The sequence below is a fragment of the Terrapene carolina genome, unplaced genomic scaffold, assembly GCF_002925995.2.
Source record: "Terrapene carolina triunguis isolate 2854851 unplaced genomic scaffold, T_m_triunguis-2.0 Scaffold179, whole genome shotgun sequence".
NCBI lineage: Eukaryota > Metazoa > Chordata > Testudines > Emydidae > Terrapene > Terrapene triunguis.
Genome location: NW_020664530.1, coordinates 933,692 through 953,263, shown reverse-complemented (window position 1 = coordinate 953,263; position 19,572 = coordinate 933,692). Strand labels below are relative to the sequence as shown.

Genomic DNA, 19,572 nt, shown 5'->3' with positions numbered 1-19,572 from the left:
TATCCTTGTAATTTTAATTCTGCTCAATTCTGCATGAATACTTTAATCTAAGCCTGATTGCATGCCCATTGCATTCAACTGGAGCTAATCCATGGACTTCAGTGAGTGTTGGATCAGGCCATTTATGAGTAGTTCCATTGATTTCAACTGAATAAGGTACTACTCAACATGAATAAAAGTGGTAGAATATGGCCCTTAATTATTAAAATTCTGTAGTAAGGGTTAGAAGGACTGGAGATGGGGGGATGAGCAAGAAAATAGTTCCTGTACCCAGGGACAGCTCTAGCCACCAGCGTCCCAAGCATGTGCTTGGGATGGCACTTTTCAAGAGGCAGCATTCTGGCCCTCTGGGGCGGCACGGCACTCCGGCCCTTTTTTTTTTTTTTGCTTGGGGCGGCAAAAAACCTGGAGCCAGCCCTGCCTGTACCAGTAATCAGTCATTCCTGTGGCCCCTAAAACCTTGCCAAAGAAAACTCTGTGTGTGTGTGTGTGTGCGCGTGTGTGTGTGTGTGTGTTCATTCATGAGGTTATTCACACCAGGGTCTGGAGAGGAATTATGGCTGTTCCCCTTCTACATGGGAAAGTCGATCCAAGCAATGAATACTCGGGGACAGCAGTGCTGCCATCATGCAGGAATGTTTGACACTTCCCAGTTATTCCCAGATTGAAAAATATGTCTATTAGATAAACTAGTGTAATTTCATTTTTACATTCATGATCATTTGCCACAAAACTATTTTTGTCCCATGTCTGTCTCTAAAGCCTTAGCCTTCCAATAGATGGGATTGTGTGATAATGATAGGTGAGAGAAAAGCAGCCAAAGTTTAGCAGAGTTAAGTGGCTCACACTGTAGACTTGGAGTGCTAAGAGGCTGATTCTATAAGTTATGAAGTGAAATTGAATCAGCCTATATAGTTCTAGTGAAGCAAAATACAGGCACTGAGATTTTGATACTGGGGGAAAAAATCCTTTCTCATGTACAAAATACTATACTGTAATTGTAGATATGAGGTAGTGAGTAAATGAAGGATTAAAAGCTACAGTGTAATGTTCATGGCCTTTAGCCATAAAGGTCTAGGCTGTGACCTTGTTCTTGAAAGCTAAGCAGGGTTGAGTTTAGCTAGTGCTAAAATGGAAGACTGGCCAGGCTATGTTAGGAAATGCTGTTGGTTGTTCAGTAGTTTTGGTGGATATTGACCAGTGCTCCAGCAAGATGCTAGAGGGCATTATTCTGTCTTTTGAATGAGATTTAAAACTAGGTTCTAACCATTTCTGATTATTTTATGTTCCATGAAACTTTTTGAAAGAACAGGGTGTTAACCTTTATGTCCTGGCCAAATATCAGTTCAGGCAATCATATTTTGCATACCTAAATATCTTCTGTAGTTTCAAATGTACACAGTGACTTTTACCTGCTGTCCTAAATTATTTGTGTAAAGTTACTGTGAGCTGTTATGCAGCTGTTGTATTCCAATCCACCACCATCCAACTGAGGACTTACATATAGAAAGGGCTTTTTTCCTCTCTTGGGAAAAGAACTGAGAAAGTATTTGAACAAGTCTGATAAGAAATGTATTACTGATTTATTGTTTACGTGTAAGATTCATATGCAAAGTTTCTATATTGGGCATATTATTAATAGAAAAACAAACAATCCACTACATTACATTAAAAAAAATCAAAATCTCCAAACCTTGTCCAAATTGCTCTTATTAAAAATATTGTTGAGTGTGAACCAGGGGCCAAATTTTGTCCCTATTGCACGGTCACAAATCTGGAGTAACTTCACTGAAGCCAATAGTTATTTTGGATTCATGCTGGTGTATTGATTGAGAATGTGTATTGATCCTTTTGCAGAAAACAAGAACAAGGGGACATTCAATGAAACGGGAAAACTACGGTAATACATTCAAACCTGATCAAAGAAAGTACTTTTTCTTTCATTTGATGCACAATTATCCTGTGAAACTCATTGTCCCAAGAGATCATCGAGGCCAGGAACTTAGCAGGATTTGGAAAAGTATAACAAGACTAACCAGAGTAATAACCTTACCTCTCTCATATTCTGGGACCAACATGGCTACAACAACACAGCAAACAGAGTAATAATAGTAATTACTAATTTATAAAAGAGCTCTGGAAGAGATATAAACCCACAAGCTTTGGGGTGTAAACCAACCTCTAACTATTCAGATTTAGGAGGATACTTTCCCTGAGGGGACGTTATTGCACAATTACTCACTGCAAGGTTTCTTCATCAGAAGCTGGTGTTACCTACCACAGTCACAGACAGGCTAGACTAGATGAGGGCCTACTGCTCTGATCTGGTATGGCGATTCCAATCATCTCATGTATTGAGAATAGAGTTTGGCCTGCTGCCTTTAATTTTTTTAATGACACAGCTTAATCATTTCATTTTTTGTAATTCTATAACTGGCTTCTTTTTAATTATTTAACATTTCTAACTCTGCTCTTGCGTATGATAACTTGATACAATAGTTCTGTACATGTCTGAACAATAGCATTATGTGAGGAGCTTTCAATCAATATATAAGCTCCCCTTACTTGTGTATAATGATAGCGCACATTATTATTTTTATGTAGCCCAGCAGAGAAGCACTGTTCCGAGACAAGCAGCATCCTTACAAAGGGTTGGCAACAAAACATCCATATTCAGGCAGCACAAAATATAATATCTAAATAAAGTGATGAAAATTCAAGCCCAGTAGAAAAGATTCTTTTATCCTCTTTTTTACAAAAATGTCTAAAGTGAATTTTAAGCTTATGAACAGTGCTAGATTGAGAGCACTGGAGGCTTAAATCCTCTATTCTCAGAGCAGCTGCTACCAGAGAAGGCAAGCAGCACAAGCCTCACTATATTTTGGAGGCATTCTCTTTTGTAGGGTGAGAGGGCAATTCATTCTGCATGCTCATTCAAGGCCTGATCAAATCCCATCAAAGTCAATGGAAAAACTCTCTAACTTCAGTGGGCTTTGGATCAGGCCCAGGAGCCTTGGCCTCTCTGATGAAAATTATCACTGAAGTACTCAGTACTGCTAATTGTTGTGGTGTATTATGTGATGTACATTTATGTTCAGTAGAATTAGACTGAGATTTCAACTCATTTCACTCAGGCCATCAAACAGATCTTGACTAGTAGGAAGCCTGTTTTTCAGTAAGAAATTCAAACAAATCTGAGCCAAAGAATGATTCTCTGGAATTGCTGGGAAAAAAATTGCCCTAAATTTTCAAACAGATGCCCTGTTTTTCACAGGTAAAGCTGGCAATTATATTGGAAGTCACTTCAAAAAATTTCAAACTGTAGCTCTTCAGAGGCTGAGACTAAAGTATACCTAATAAGAGTACAGAAACAATTGGGTAGCTGGGCATTCACTTAATTACATCTTCAGCATAAATGAGCACCTCATTTTGCTAACTGTGACTTAAGCATGTAACTTCACCCTACTGCATGCTTAAAATACATTTGTTTGTATTCTGTGGTTCTGGCACCTGTCCCGGTATTTTGGGATAAGGCCCTGATTGTCAAAGTTTGTCCCACTTCCCACAAGACTATTAGGCCCTGATCATAGGCATAGTTTGACTTCTATATTTGGGGGGGGGGGGAGAGGGGAGAGTTCCAGTCAGGCCAAAGGAGCCACATGTGGGTGGGGACAAATTCCAAGCCTCCCCGATGCTTGCAGTTTTGGGGGAGGAATACCCCCCTGCCACCTCCAAACTAGGCCCATGGCCCTGATCCTGCAAACGCTTACTGCGTAACTTGAGTTATCCTACTGAAGTCAATGGGACTGTTCACATCCTACTCAGGCACTTAAGTGTTTGCAGGACCAATACTTTTATATGTTATGAGTCTGACTTCACAGTATGAGTGGTGATAATGGTGTGAAGGCATTGTTTAAAACAAACAAAAGAACAAAGGCAAATAGTACCATACATCTAAACAGTACCATATGATGTAGACAAGACACCTTCAGGCAGTACTGCATTCCTTCCAGTGTTGGGCTGCCCTTCAGAGCAAAGACTCCATAACACCTCTGTTTGGGGACGAAGTTTAAGGATAGTGCTTGAGATTAAGCCTGGTGTTGGGGGACCACAGCCCATCCCTTGTGCTCTGTGTGGGAGTGGTGCGGGTCCTTGCGGCCCACAGAGGAAGTATGAAGAGAAATAGTGGAAACTGGCCTGGGGAACAGCCGCTGGGCCCCAAATCCAATGGCAGTTGGACACCATGCAAATGGCATGGAGGGTTACATCCTTTACTCCAGCTCCTAGACTGGAAGGGCAGCTGTGGTGTGGGAGCCTAACTGCTTTTTTATGAATTCCTCCCCCATGTGTTTATATATTCCCCCTCCTGGGGCGCAAAAGGATGGGAGACAGTACTTTCCCTAGGGAATTGAAATTAGAGGGGGTATTCAAATTTACAGGGCGGGGTTGGAAAATGACTAAACTGGGAAGGAGTGTAGGGAAATCCCTGATTGGGAGGGAGATGGGGTGTTGCAATCTCTGTTATCTCGGGGGTGGAACAAAATATGAAGGATGAGCTTTTGTTTTGTGTCTCTTCTCCTGAGGCTGGGCTAAGGGGCGGGCATTTTGCTGTCATGAGTTTCCTTTTCCCCCTTCTGAGGGATGGAGTAGGTAAGTGAGAGGGGATTTGCCGTGTGTTAGGCTCTCTCTCGGGAAGGGGCGGGGATAGGGTTTTACTGTGTGTGAATGAGACATTTAAAATCTCCCTCGGTCACCTTGTCTGCCCTACTGGAGAGAGCAGCAGCCCCCGGCTTGGGGGAAAGTTCCTGCTCAGGCTGAGGGCTGCGCTGGGTGTGGGGGAGACTCACGGGCTCTTCACGTGCCCTCTGTGGCTCCGGCTCATTAGGAAGCATTTCCAGTGAATGGGCCACAGCTGCTGCTGCAAGTATCCGGGGGGCAGCGGCTGAGGAGTAAGGACCCAGCCCAGCAAACAGCCGGGAGATGCGGAGGATGCAGCTTCTCCCCAGTCCCAAGGAGAGGAGCGAGCAGGTGTCCCTCTGCTCCTGGCCCCAGCCAGGTTCCTGCGGCAGTGAGGCAGGGTCCCAGGATGCTGGTAAATGAGGGTGGCCCGGGGGCAGGGTGGCCTGGGGGCGTGCTGGCCCTGAGAGGAAAGCGTAGCAGGGCTGGGGCTCTGGTCGCTCCTGAGGCTGGGGGTTTTACACGCTCAGCGGAGCTGAGTAGACAGGGAAGATGTGGTTGCTTTGTTTACCCGCAAACCACTTCCACATGTTCAGTACTTGGGATCTGAGCTCCTGCTTGCCCCTAGCCTCTCAAGCTGCCAGTGTGTCCCCCAACAACCCCCCTCCAGTCCGAGCCGCTTGTGTTCTGAGGGTGCATTGCACACCCTGCCCCAAATCCCTCCCACGTGCGTAGTGTGCTTGCACTGAATGCAGTGGCGGCAGGCAGCTGTGCGCAGCGGCATCATGCACAACTAGGAAAGCTGTGTGTAAAAAGTCCCTCTTTCCCTCTGTGTCCCTCTATTATCCCCACCTGTGAGCTGGGGGAGGGAGAGGAATTTCCTCCCTTCTGATATTATTCTAGAAAGTTTGCAATGTGGTTATGAGCTCAATCAATGAGGATGATCGGAAGATACTCCCCTCTCCAACTGTTGGGAGTGACTTTTATTCTTGGGGGGAGGAAGGACATTCTTTTTGTCTTTGGAATGCTCCTGGTTGCACCAAGTGACATTTATTGTCAGGATTGCTCCTGGACCTTCCTGCCTGGGCTCTGTTTCCCACCACTGATCCCCATCCAATGTCACAGAGGTGGAGCCAGTTTGAATGCTTCCTATACTCATTCCATAATCTACAGGTGGACCTAATTAATGCTTAAGGGATCAGAGTGTGGGGTCAGATATCAGCTCTCATTTGGGGCAGCTGCTGTTTCCCTGCTTCTCCCCTGGTCAGACCCCTCCTGTTGTCTCCCTGGCTGTTGTTTGCAGGGCCCTGGTGGCCTGCTCTCCAGAGAGGAGTGACCCACCCCACCATTGCTACCATCCTTGGGTCTCTTGGCTAGTTGGTTGGCTGGCTGCAGCTGCTTCTCAGGCTGCTGCTGGTGTCCTGGAAGAAGAAGGGGAGCTGTGTGTGGAGCTGCTGCAGGACATTGTGGAGGGGGGTACTATTACTGGACTGAGTGGTTGTATCTTCTCTGCGCCTGCGGTGGTGACTGCTGTTTTGTTGTGGAGAGTGTGGGGGAGAGACTGAGGGTGCCAAGTCTACCCTGGCACCCCGGCCTGACTTCATAGAGGACCCCTTACCTATACCCATCCCTTGATCCCCATGCCTGGTCAAGAGGTGCAGCATTGTGGTGGCTTAGCTGCCGGGGCCTTGATCTCAGTCTGGTTCCTGCCCTTGGTCCTGATCCTGTTCCTGTTGCAGTTCCCACCCCTTCCTCTTCCCATGTCACTGCCGGCCCTGGGGTTGTCTTGTTTCCTTTTCCATTGACAGCCCCCGAGAGGTGGTTTTTGTTTTCCCTTCTCCCTGTCCGTCAGGGACTGCCTTTCTCCCTCTGCTGCTGCCCCTTGTACCAGGGATCAAGACAGGGTCTGCCCCGTTTGCCCATCTCTGTAGGCTAATTAAGCCTTAAGTCTTCAATGAGCTCCATGTTGGCATGAGGTTCTGTCCACATGGAAGTGAAGTCTATATTTGCCTGCACAAACCCCTGAAAGATGTAGAAAAACAAAGCTAACACACAGAAATGCACCCTGAGAAATTTCAACATTGCCTATTATGATTAAATTATTGTATACAAAATTCAAATCCATCTTTCCTCTGTTTCCTTTCTTGAAGTGCAACATCTATGAACTTATCTATACAGTTTAAGTAGAATGGGTATAATGAACAAACCATTTTCTTTTTACTGATAAAGTAACCTGTAAAATACAGTATTGCATGTTAGAAAATTTCAAAATATTTTCCAGATCCTGTGAAACTTATTTCAATAAATGCTTTAATGGACAAGCTGCATCTAAAATATGCACAAAAACCATGGATTGAAACTCTGAAACTTGTACGTCTTTGCATGGTAAGAAATATCAGCAAGTTTGTTGGCAGCTGGATAAGATGAGGGTGTTTGACCAAAGGGCAAACAACAGAAATGTCTCTAACTAATCTGAAATTTTTCTGGGACTTTTTTTTTTTTTTCTTTTAAAGTGAAGCTTTTTCATGGAGCTTTCTTACACCTATGAAAGCCTGACTTCTGTTTATCTTACAATTGACATGGATACTTTAAAACAGTGCAGGGAGTTGTTTTCCATTAACTCTATTGGGCCAAATGCAGGCCTTGTTTGATAATCTTAGCAACTTTCATAATACTTCTTAGGGGCTTGAGGTCTTCACTCAGTTTTTGACTTCAGTAAAGAATAGGGGTCTCAAACTCAAATGACCAAGAGGGCCACATGAGGACTAGTACATTGGCCCAAGGGCCGCATTTACTGACACCTCCCCCACGCTGCCCTTGGCCCCGCCCCCACTCCACCCCTTCGCCCCTGCCCTGCCTCTTCCCACCCCTTCCCTGCCCCCATTCCAACCTCTTCCCTGAAATCCCCACCCCAACTCCACCCCCTCCCTGCCCCCAGGGGGAGCAGGAGGGGTGTGGTGGGGGCTCAGGGCAGGGAGTTGGGGTGAGGGGTGTGGCAGGGGGCCAGGGGGCTCAGGGCAGGGGGTTGGGGTGCAGGAGGGTGTGAGGTGCAGCAGGGGGTTCAGGGCAGGGATGCAGGGTGCGGCAGGAGTCTCAGGGCAGGGGGTTGGGGTGCAGGAGGGGTGTGGGGTGCAGCAGGGGGCTCAGGGCAGGGGGTCAGGGTGCAACAGGGGGTCAGGGTGCAGGAGGGGTGCAGCAGGGGGCTCAGGGCAGTGGGTTGGGTGCAGGGTGCAGCACGGGGTCAGGGTGCAGGAGGGGTGCAGCAGGGGGCTCAGGGCAGTGGGTTGGGGTGTGGGGTGCAGCAGGGGGCTCAGGGCAGTGGGTAGGGGTGCAGGGTGCAGGAGGGGTGTGGGGTGCAGCAGGGGGTCGGGGTGCAGGAGGGGCTTGGGGGGTGAGCTCCGGCCCGACGCGCACCGGGGGCAGGGTAGGCTCCGTGTTTGAGACCCCTGGTAAAGAATGAGCAAGCCCTAAGGTTGTGACCCCACAAAGACTTAGGCCTGGTCTACACTAACCCCCCAAATTGAAGTAAGGTACGCAACTTCAGCTACGTGAATAACGTAGCTGAAGTCGACATACCTTACTTCGAACTTACCGCGGTTCAGACGCGGTCCACACGCGGCAGGCAGGCTCCGCGTCGACTCCGCGGTACTCCTCTCGCCGAGCTGGAGTACTGCAGTCGATGGCGAGCACTTCCTGGTTCGACTTATCGCATCCAGACCAGACGCGATAAGTCGAACCCAGAACTTCGATCCCCAGCCGCCGAACTAGCGGCTGGGTGTAGACCAGCCCTTAGACACATCCTTAACTCTACGCAATGTGAATAGTTCCAGTTAAGCATGTGCATAAATCCATTGCTGGCTTAGGACCTACGTAAGGAGCTCAGGATTGGCCATTCATGGGGGACTGTGGGTCAGTTGGGAGGCTCCTACTTAGATTATCTTTTATAATTTTAACTTTTAAGGTACTAGTTGTTTTGGTTCTCCATGTTGGTTACTGTATTTAAGTGTCTCCAGCACAGTCATGAATACTGCCTAGAAAGAGCAAATCACATTTGTGTCCATGTCCTCCTTCGATGCTTTTTATTAATATTTAACTAAAATATCCACTTAACAAAAATGAGAACATAATTTTGCTGATTGATTTTGAAGGTCTTTAGACAGTGCCTGCCAGCAAGGAGGCTTGGAGATCCTAATTTCTAATTAACGTCACATTTTCAAATAGAACTTGGCCCCTGATCCTGTAAATGCTTACACAAATGAGTCCTTATTTAGTGCTCATTCATTTTTTACTCAGACACACTCTTCCTGAAGCCAAGAACTCAGTAAAGACTTCTGGATTGGCCCCTAGGAAGCCTGGTGAAAGTAGTTCAGATTATCAAACAAGGCCTGCATTTGGCCCAAAGAGTTTATGGATAGCAGTCCCTGTGCTATTTTAAGTACTTAGACTATAAGCTCTTTGTTCTCTGTTTGTACAGCGCCTAGCACAGTAGGGTCCTGCTCCACAACTTGGGCTCGTAGGTGCTATGGTAATACAAATAATTAAAAAAGGCTTTAAGTCAATTGCTACAGTGTGAGAGTGTCAGTCCATTTAGTTCAATGGGATTACTCTAGAGCTGGGTATTATTATTACTCCTATGCATAAAGTTACTCGTGTGTAAGAGTTTGCAGAATCAGAGCTGTGGTGAACTGCTTTCACCTCCATGTGAAATTACAGAATTCTTTTTGGAGTGAAATAGCTGCTGCTTTTATTTTGGATTGGGTTTGAATCTTTCTAATTCATACACAGAATCCAGTTTCTTTTTGACTGGTGACGTTTGAAATTATCTTTTTTTCCTCCCCTATTGTGCTAGGATAAACCACCTCGAGGTTCCATTAGTGTTACCCCACATCATCCTTTACTCTCTTGCTTGGAGAAGATACAAAGGACTTTAAATGGTAACAAGATGCAAGAAAATTCATAATCCATTGTTAAACATTCCATGAAATAGCTGTATCGGAGTGGAGGGAAGGTAGGAGGAGAGAGGAGTAGTGGTTGATTGGGCATGACCTCGATATGAATAGATGCTTCCAACCAGGATTAAGATTCTATTGTGCTAGGAACTGTATAAACACAGAGGGTAGACGTTCTCTCTTGTATTATCTATACTAGTTAAATCATACTTTCTGAAGCAAAATAATTGCCATTTTTTTTCTAGTACATTGAAATCTGATTAAATAATTTCCCCTTTTCAGCTAAATCTTTGTCTACTGTGATGAGCAGATTGGAATTTTTATCCAAACAAAGGGGGTAAGTTTGTTTATGCGTTAAATGTAAATGAAACAGAACTACCTCAAATCCAGTGAGAATTACCATATGGATGACTTAACATTTTGTGAACTTTCTTGGATTGGCATTCTAATGGGCTATGTTATGTGGAACAAAAAGAGGATACGTAACTGTGTCATTTGTGGCATTCTTAGAAGTGGTTGTTCTGGTGGGGTTGAGGAAGCCATGCGAAGACTAAGGTAAATATTTGCTAAACACATTAATAATGCAAATCACAGAAGAGAAGACCAAAAGTACGTTCTCTAGTTGGATAGTTATCAGATGCTAAGCCAAGGAACAGCTATTTTAGAGCGGTAAACATTTCCAAATAAAATAAACTGGCCTTCTTTCTTCACACAACAAAACTTCCAGGTATATGATGCTTTTTCCTTTTCTGTAGGTTGAAATCTCACATAAGCCCCAATGGGACAGCTTGCTATTTAACATCAGACATGTTCTATGTAGAAGTTCAGTTGGAGAAAGATGGAAAGGTGATAGATGTAAAATTGGCTCACCCTGGAGAAGCTCCTGTGGTAAAGTTGATCTGTTTTCTTTTTTTTTTATCATGCTTCTTGTGTAACAAAACATAATCTTGTTTTTATGGCTTTTTTCTGAAAGTGACTCATAATGGGATCTTTGTAACTGGCTGGAAAAACACCAAATAAGATACTTCTCTGCTATTGAACAAACTTCCATTTGACTGTTACACTAGCTGGCATAAATATACCTGTATACCTAAAAGTATTGATAATGTTGGTCTAGTTCCTATAAGACAAGAGTCCACATAGCAATTGGTATTTCTTGGAATCCTTTTTAGCATTTTAAAGGACAGTGATTCAACAGGTAGGCAGGCTGAGCTATTCTCCTAGTTAGATAATGTTTTTGTACTGCATTTTACATCTTCACAGTACTATAATGTGTTGTAGGGAGCTCTTATGAGTTTGTTAAAATTCTACCACCAAGCATAAGGGAAGAGGGGTGATTTCTCTGCTTCTTACTTCCTCTTTAAATATTGCTACATCCAGACCTTCCCCAGATATCTATCCCTTCTTAAAGCCCTACAAAAGTTATGTTCAACATACTAAATATATTCCTCAGGTGCTAAGAATTCCAGTAAAGTGCAGTTTAATATGTATTCCCAGAGGGGGTATTTTAATTATTGTGAGAATTTCTCAGACATCTTCAATACACGTGCACACATTCCTGCTAATGGGGATTATTACAGGGGAATCTTTTTTTTTTTTTTTTTTTTCCCTGGGAGTTCCTTGTTAAAATATTGATAGAACATCACTGTGTACTACAAGCATTGGTGCTGCTGTTTGTTATTAGGCGAAACAACCTGCAGGGTAGTGTGGAGAAACTTGTGCTGCTGCTGCCAGTGCTACTGTTCTGAGGCTAAATGGAAGTGTGGAAGACTTTGGGGTAGTCAGCCCAAAAATCTGAAAAGAATACAAATTAACTCAAAATAAACTGGAACAAATGTGTCTCGCGAGGAAAATCTGTCATTTATGATGGGTTATCTTATTAAGAATGGAAGTACATATTCAGAGAACCGCACCACAATAGTTGCCAATAAAAAAAACTAGCAAATGGATTTTAGAAATAGAATTTATCAAATGAGTTATCTTGGGTAGTTATCAGTCACACAGCCATTCTCTTTTCCTAGTATTCTCATATTAAGATTCTGGCATAACTAACTATATAATATGACTTTGATTTCTGGGAGGAAATTATTGTTGAGTAAAATAATGAAGAATGTTATTGTCACCAGTAAAATGTTTACAGAGGTATTTCATAAAGGCTGCTAGAAAAGTTTGATCTTTTTATTTTATTTTATTTATTTATTTATTTATTTATTTTCTCTAGGTTTGTGATGACCTAGTGCAGCTTCTAAGGTATAGACTTGCTTAGAATTCCTTGGCTGATTAAAGGGAATTATTTAATAGTCCTGAACCTATTTTGAAAATAATGTCTGAAACATTTAAGTTAGCATTGTATTTTAAAGGGAATAGTACAAGAGTTTTCTCTTCTAAATATCCTAATATCAGGAAGCTACATATTGCTGAAAACTTGATTTTTTTTTAAAAATAATTTTATATTTTTAAGTATGAAACCAGAAAGTGATTGATAAGAAATAAGAAATTAAAACAATGTCCTTGTTTAAACATATCTATATTAAAAATATAAAAAAATCTGCTTTAATGCTTCATATTAGAGGGCTTTTTTGTTTTTTTAATTCTTTATAGTCTGTAAACTAAAGGGGAGGAAATACAAACACAGCTTAGAAAATAACTGCAGGGAAAAGGTATGTTCACTTCTGGAGTGCAAGCTTCTGTAAGCAGATGCGGCTCCATTAAATTTAACAATGTGTATTGGCTCTTTCTATCAGCTGAACACATGTAATATGTGTGTTTATCTTATAAGGACTGCAGGGCTACATAACACAATTTAAACCCTTGCTTATTAAAGAGTGGACAATACATAAAAAATTGTACAAACTGGTTTTTGGCTAGTAATGAAACATATGGATTCTTAAAATGATTTTCCAAATATTATTGCTATATAGATTAGCTTTTGTTGTATTCAGACCCTGAACTGACACTCCCTCGATTTTTTCCCCCCCCCCCCTTTTTTTTTTTTCAGTTCTTCATCAATCTTCTACTGTGGCAGTGCAAATAAATCAGAATAATCTGTTTCTTTTTCATCATGTAAAGGGGAGAAAGGGTCTTCACATTCCCACTAGTGATATTTCTAGAGGATGTTGTGCAATGGATTTAAAAATTCTTATTGCCAAATATTTCTTGACCTGTTCCAAACATTTCCTGTTCCAAGTGACCTTCATTTTAAAGACCAGCTGAAAAGCTCATTAGATTTTAAAATATACTTAAAAAACAAATTTGGTCAACTGCTCTTTCCAATGAGTATATTTCAGTGGCTGTGGTATCTCACATAAGTTTTCTACTGGAATAAAAAGGACAAGGATGGGTGGGAAATGGACAGAGGTATCCTCTTTCTTCCTTCTACTTGAGGGCCTGCATTGCACATTGGTCATCTTAAACTCTATTTGTCTCAAACTGAACGATTAGCATCTCTAATTTCATAATATAGCTAGCTGAGTTCAAAACTTTCTTTTTCTCACTCACCTTTGGTAGTAGTACCTTTATAAAGTGCATCAAACATTTTGCTCCCAATTATGATCTTAAAAGGTGATGTGTAGTTACAATATGTAGGGATAAGGCGGAAAGTACACTAAACCACCCCGTTAGAGTATACCATTCAATCTAACTCCATCTCAGATATTCATTACTTTATGGTCTTTAATTGGCTAATGGTGGACCCTATTAAGTAGTATTACATTTAATGTAATAATACTTCTCCATTTTTATAACATCTTACATTTGTGGGCCTCAAACCACTGGTGAAATAAGATTAACAAATGTGCCTGTGAAGTACAGAAGTATTGCTATCCCCATGTTCTAGATGGGAAAACTGAGGCAGAGATAAATTAAATGGTTTGCTTAAGTTTCTGGTTGGAGAGAGAACTTGGTCTGGTGGTGAAGTCAGGAGATTCAGAGTCCTATTCCTGGCCCTAACGCTGACTTGTTGTGTATCCTTGGGCAAGTTGCTTATCCTCGGTGTTTCAATTTACCCATTCAGACTGTTTTAAAAATTTGTCTATTTCACAAGGGTGTTATGGATCTAGTGTGAATAGAGATCCTGGAGATCTTTTGATGAAAGAACTATCTATGGGTTCATTGTATTATGGGGGAGTGTAGTGCACGACTAACTGTATTGAAATGTCAAGAAGTGCTGTTCCTAGCTGATAAGTTACATCTCCAGCTATCAGATACGTATACCATGCCTGTTGATTGCTTTCAGTGATGCATACTTAAGTAATGTCAAATTTAATTGCATTGCTTTGTGCCTGAGTCAAGTCACATTTCCTGATATATTCTTAAAAAAAAAAAAATTCTTAACAACGTTGTGAAATGCTAAATATTACAACCAGGTTTACGTCACTGTCTCTATGCACTGTATGAAATATTTCCACCTCACTATATAAAGCTGTATGGTGTGTTTCATTCATCTTTTGGTATTTTGGCTGTAATAATTGTTCTTTATTGTTAGGATGAAGAATTATGATGCCTTTGGAAAGATTCTAGAAGGCCTGTTAAATCTGTATCAAATTCCAGGAAATAGGTTGTATCTCTTAAATATAATTTAGCTTTTATTTGTCAATTATTTAATTCTTAATAATCCGTATTCTCTTTCCTAGTGACATGAAAGCTAAGGTATATCTTGCCTTGCAATCTTTGGAAAAAGATCTCTATTCAATGTCCCTTCTGTACAGGTAATCTTGAGTACATAGTGCCTTTGGTTTTATTCTTTTTGCAATATGAAATTATGAAATTGGTATAATAGAATTGCTCACAGCAGTATACATGGATATTGGGTTTTCTCCCAATGGGAAGCTAGAAATCTTTGCCTTGGTGCAGTCTTTCTAGGGGTCCCAGCTTTCTAGGGGACCTCAGGAGGTCATCTAATCCAACCCCCCGCTCAAAGCAGGACCAACCCTAACTAAATCATCCTAGCCAGGGCTTTGTCAAGCCAGGCCTTAAAAACCTCTAAGGATGGAGATTCCACTACCTTCCTAGGTAACCCCTTCCAGTGCTTCACCACCCTCCTAGTGAAATAGTTTTTCCTAATATCCAACCTAGACCTTCCCCACTGCAACTTGAGAGCTTTGCTTCTTGTTCTGTCATCTGCCACCACTGAGAGCACCCTAGCTCCCTCCTCTTTGGAACCCCACTTCAGGTAGTTGAAGGCTGCTATCAAATCCCCCCCCCCCCCGCTCTCTTCTCTTCTGCAGATTAAATTAGCCCAGTTCCCTCAGCTTCTTCTCGTAAGTCATCTGCCCCAGCCCCCTAATCATTTTCGTTGCCCTCCGCTGGACTCTTTCCAATTTGTCCACATCTTTTCTGTAGTGTGTGTGGGGGGAGGGGGGGGGGAAGGTGCCCAAAACTGAACACAATACTCCAGATGTGGCCTCAGCAGTACTGAATAGAGGGGAATAATCACTTTCCTCGATCCACTGGCAGTGTTCCTACTAATGCAGTCCATTAGCCTTCTTGGCAGCAAGGGCACACTGTTGACTTGTATACAGCTTCTCGTTCACTGTAGACTCCAGGTCCTTTTCTGCAGAACTGTGATTTAGCCAGTTGGTCCCCAGCCTGTAGCAGTACATGGGATTCTTTCGTCCTAAGTGCAGGACTCTGCACTTGTCCTTGTTTAGCCTCATCAGATTTATTTTGGCCCAATCCTCCAATTTGTCTAGGTCACTCTGGACCCTATCTCCCCCCCCCAGTTTAGTGTCCTCTGCGAACTTGCTGAGGGTGCAATCCATCCCATCATCCAGATCATTAATGAAGATGTTGAACAAAACCAATCCCTGAGGCACTTCGCTTGATGCCAACTAGACATTGAGCCGTTGATAACTACCCGTTGAGCCCGACGGTCTAGCCAGCTTTCTGTTCTCCCTCCTTTGTAGTTGGGTTTGCTTTCTTTATTGGTCACAGCTGTGGGTGCATGCCTCCACAACTGGCAGTTCTAGCAGACGTGTGGGGGTATGGTCATCTGATTGCCTATAAGTGGGAAAGACTCTTCTCCCTTCTGCCTATGCTCAGTAAAGCGTTCGTAAACCACATTTGTAAACCCTTATGGCCAAAGCCCAGCCTTGGCTAGTGAAGGTTACTTCTCTTGACAGAAAATTGGCATTTCTATCCAAACTTCTTGCTCAATGTTGTAACCAGAAGGCTTATGGTTGTAATGACAGGTACCATTTCATTATCCTCGGGTTTGCCTCTTTCATTACGTTCAGTCAGTGCAAGGGGCCATGATCGGTAACTAATATGAATTGGTTTCTTAGGAGCTAGTACTGTGGTCTCTCTATCGCTCACTTGTCAGCCAAGTATTCCTTTTGTATCACCAAGTATACCTTCTTGTGAGGAAAGAGTTTCCAGCTGATTATGCTATCAGGTGTCCTCCTCCATCTACCTCTTGGGAAAGACTACCTCTAGTCCTACCTCTGATGCATCTATTTGCAATATGAATTGCTTCCCGAAGTTTGGAAATACAACACTGGGTGTCTGTAGAGTATGCCCTTTCACTCTTGAAAGGCCCTTTCCCAGGTGGGCACCCATAAAACCTGTCTTAGGGGTTGTCCCTGGTTAGATCAGTTAGCGGGACTGCTATGTTGTTGAAATGTGATATGAACTGACAGTAGTAGCCAGCTATACCTAGGGAGGCTCAGACTTGGCAGTGAGGGTCTTGTAGGCCTGTAAGGCATGAATCTTATCCACCAATGGGCAGATTTATTGTCCACCAACCATGTGCCCTAGATAACGGGCTTCCTGTTTTCTTATCGTGCATTTAGCGGAGTTAGCCATTAACTTGACTTCCCTCAGGGATTGGAGAATGGAGGCTACCTTATTTAGATGGGAATCCCAATTCTTGCTATAAATGACTGTCATTCAAGTACACTACCACATCAACTGTTGAAAACTAGCTGCTTTCCCATGTAATCTGGAGGGCGTTGTCTTAAAATGAAATATGCCAAGCAGCATAGAAAAGCAGTCTTCTCCCGAGAGTCCGGCCTTAAGGGGATCTGCTAATACTCCTTCATCAAATCCAGAGTGGTAATGTACTAGGCTTCTCCCAACCAGTATAAGAGTTCATCTACCCATAGCATGGGGTAGGCATCAGATTTTGGAACTACATTCACCTCTCTGAAGTCTATATAGAAATGCAGTGAGCAGACCGGCTTTAGAATCAGCACAATAGGACTCCTCCAGTCACTTTGGGATTCCTCTATTACCCCAAGTTCTAACACGGTCTTGAGCTCTTTCTTGATGGTTCCCATCAATTTGTTGGGGATTGGTCACAGCCCTTCCTGTATTACTTTAACAGGTTCTATATTAATGTGATGGTGGGGCATGGACATCTTTGCAGGGTGATGCTGAGAATACTTTTGGAAAAGCGGCCACCAGTTGGAATGCCTGTTCCTTTTTGCTTCAGGTTTAGGCTCTCTGAGGGGCACTGAGCTTTCTTTTAGGTAGTCATTAATTTAGGGTACCAATTCTGGTTCCTCAGCATGATGAAGAGGTTTGCCCTGGCTCTCCAGGGCTTCAGCAAATTTACATGGTAAACTTGTGTCCCGTCCCCCCCCCCCGTTCTCCCCCCCCCGGGTTGTCTGACTAAATAGTCCATGGTTCCTACCTTCTTTATCACCTTATAAGGACCTTGCCACTTGGCCATTAGCTTTGATTCAGAGCTTGGAAGTAGTAGTAGAACTCTGCCTGGCTGGGAGGCATGCATTTGTGCCCCTTTCTTATAATGTTGTTGTTCCTATGCTTCTCTGAGGCTTTCTCTAGCCTATGCCCCCATAAACTCCAATCACTCCCATAACTTTAAGACAGAATTGTACTATGTTTTCAGCTCTTGGAGCCTGGCTTTTCCATGTTTCCCATACCAGGTCTCGTATGCCTGTTGCCCAGATAGCAGTTTGCGTGGTGATGCTTGAGGTATTTCCCTGATGGTGGAGAGTAGGGTCAAGAGTAGTTGGTCCCAATGTCGAGGGCCTGGATAATGAATTTCTTGAGCATTCTCCTGAGTGTCTGATTAAATGTTTCCACTAGGCCATCCATCTGTGGATGGTACACAGATGAGCATAATGCTTTGACTTTCAGTAGTTCCCAGACCTCTCTGATCAGCCAGGATGTGAAATTTGTTCCCTGGTCTGTCAGGATCTCTTTGGGAATCTCTACCCGTGTGAAGATAGTGATAGTCTTGGCATTCGTTCACTGGAGTGGCATGGCTGCCAGGTAGTAGGTGGCAGAGTCTACAATAACAAGTATATGTTAGTGTCCAAAGGCGCTCTTCTGTAGGGGATCTATAAGCAGAGCCAGTGCTAGGCATAAGTAGATTAAGCAATTGCTTAGGGCCCCGAGCGTCTTAAGGGGGCCCCCGAACTTGCCTGTTTTAGTATTGTGTGTGTTGGCGGGGCAAACATATTCCTGCTTAGGGTCCCCAATAGATTAGCAGAGGCTCTGCCTATAAGATCAGTTCCTACTCATTCAAATGAGGTCCCCACCAAAGGAAGGGACACTAGTAGAGCCTGCTGGACTTGCTTAGTAGCCACTAATTTAGCATTTGGGGTATGATGCACAGAAATTCTTGACTTCTTTAAGAACCCCTGGCCAAGAGTATCAGGCCAGGATCCTAGAATGTATCTTGTCCTGCACATGGTGTTGTGTGTGCTAAATTTAGACGCTTGCGATGATATACCTGGGGTATTAGTAGTTCCGTCCATATCTCCTGCACTTGCTTGTCCTGGTCTACGCAATACAACAAGTCTGCCTTAAAGGCAAAATGGGGATATTCCTGTGTCCTCAGGGGATCCACCCTTTCATAGTCTATCACTGCTACTTGTTGTCCATAGCCGTAACAGGTTATCGAGTCTGTCCTTTTGTCTTCTAGCAGCTTGGAGGAAGCATCCTCCTTCCAACTTTCACTAGGCCTTTGTTCCTGTGTAGGTTGGGGCGAGAGGCTGGTAGGATGCCTAAAATGGTGTGTCTGCTATTTCAGGGAAATCTTACCCACAGACCCTGAGAGGGCCGCCTGTAACCTATCCTGTCCAGAAACCAGTCAGCTGCCTGTGTTCTCCTGTGGTTTACCCAATAAGGCCATCCTGACTTGTTCATAGTTCTGGGCACTGCATCGTCAAGTCTGCTGCCTGGACATCCCCAATGAGGAGTGGAGCAAGCTGATTGCCCACGGGGCTGGGGGCGATTGAGAGGCCATGGCCACCCTTTCAAAAGTTACCAAGAATGACTCTGGGTCATCGTTTGTTAACATTTTGGAAAGTGTCTGGATTGGAATGGCTCCCCTGAAGTGTGGGAGACACATTTCCTCTAGGGGGGGAGCCCTGAGAAGCAGCAGTTGGTAATAGTTCTGCCATCTGTTGCTACAACTGTTGCTGGTGTGGTGCCATCTGTTCAAACAGTTGTTGCTGTGTCTGCTGTTCTGAGTCAGCCAGCCATTGCTGGAGCTGATTTACCTCCATAGCTCGTGTGTATATAAATATATAACTACTTTTTAAGCTTCCCTCTTCTGCAGGGACAGTTGAGGTAGGGTTACCATCCGTCCGGGTTTCCCCGGACATGTCCGGCTTTTTCAGCCTTAAATGGCCGTCGGGGGGGATTTCTAATGAAGTAGAAATGTCCGGGATTTCCCCTCCTGCGGAGTGCGGCGCGGCTGATTGGACGCCTGGCCTGATTGAAAGCCGCTCGCAGCCACTAGGGCCTCTAGCAGCCAGAGTCCCTCCCCCTTCCCCGCTCCCTCCTTCCCCACAGAGCAGCGCGGAAGTGTTTAGTCCACGTGGAGCCTGCATTTCTCCCTCTGCCGGGTGAGCGGGGGGAGCAGGGCAGGCGGCGGCGGGGTGTGTGTGTGTCGAGGCTGCAGGAGGGGGGGTGTAGAGGCTGCAGGGTGAGTGGGGAGCAGGGGGCACAGAGGCTGCAGGGGCGGGGGGGGGGC

At 44.0% G+C, this 19,572-nt stretch overlaps 1 protein-coding gene and 1 long non-coding RNA gene across 2 annotated transcripts in view; both read left to right on the top strand.

The window, feature by feature from the left end:
- Positions 1-9,906: 9,906 nt before the first annotated feature.
- LOC115271242 lies at positions 9,907-12,101 on the top strand. Its single transcript, XR_003899849.1, has 3 exons — positions 9,907-9,963; positions 10,382-10,514; positions 11,848-12,101. It is a non-coding gene; the product is annotated as an uncharacterized LOC115271242 (long non-coding RNA).
- Positions 12,102-14,025: 1,924 nt separating this feature from the next.
- The window catches only part of LOC112113493 (mediator of RNA polymerase II transcription subunit 1-like), a 26,607-nt gene continuing 21,060 nt past the window's right edge, over positions 14,026-19,572 (top strand). Inside the window, exon 1 of the mRNA XM_026654027.2 lies at positions 14,026-14,332. Coding sequence (XP_026509812.2) covers positions 14,262-14,332 — 71 coding nt within the window. The 5' untranslated portion in view covers positions 14,026-14,261. The remainder of the gene's footprint in view (positions 14,333-19,572) is intronic.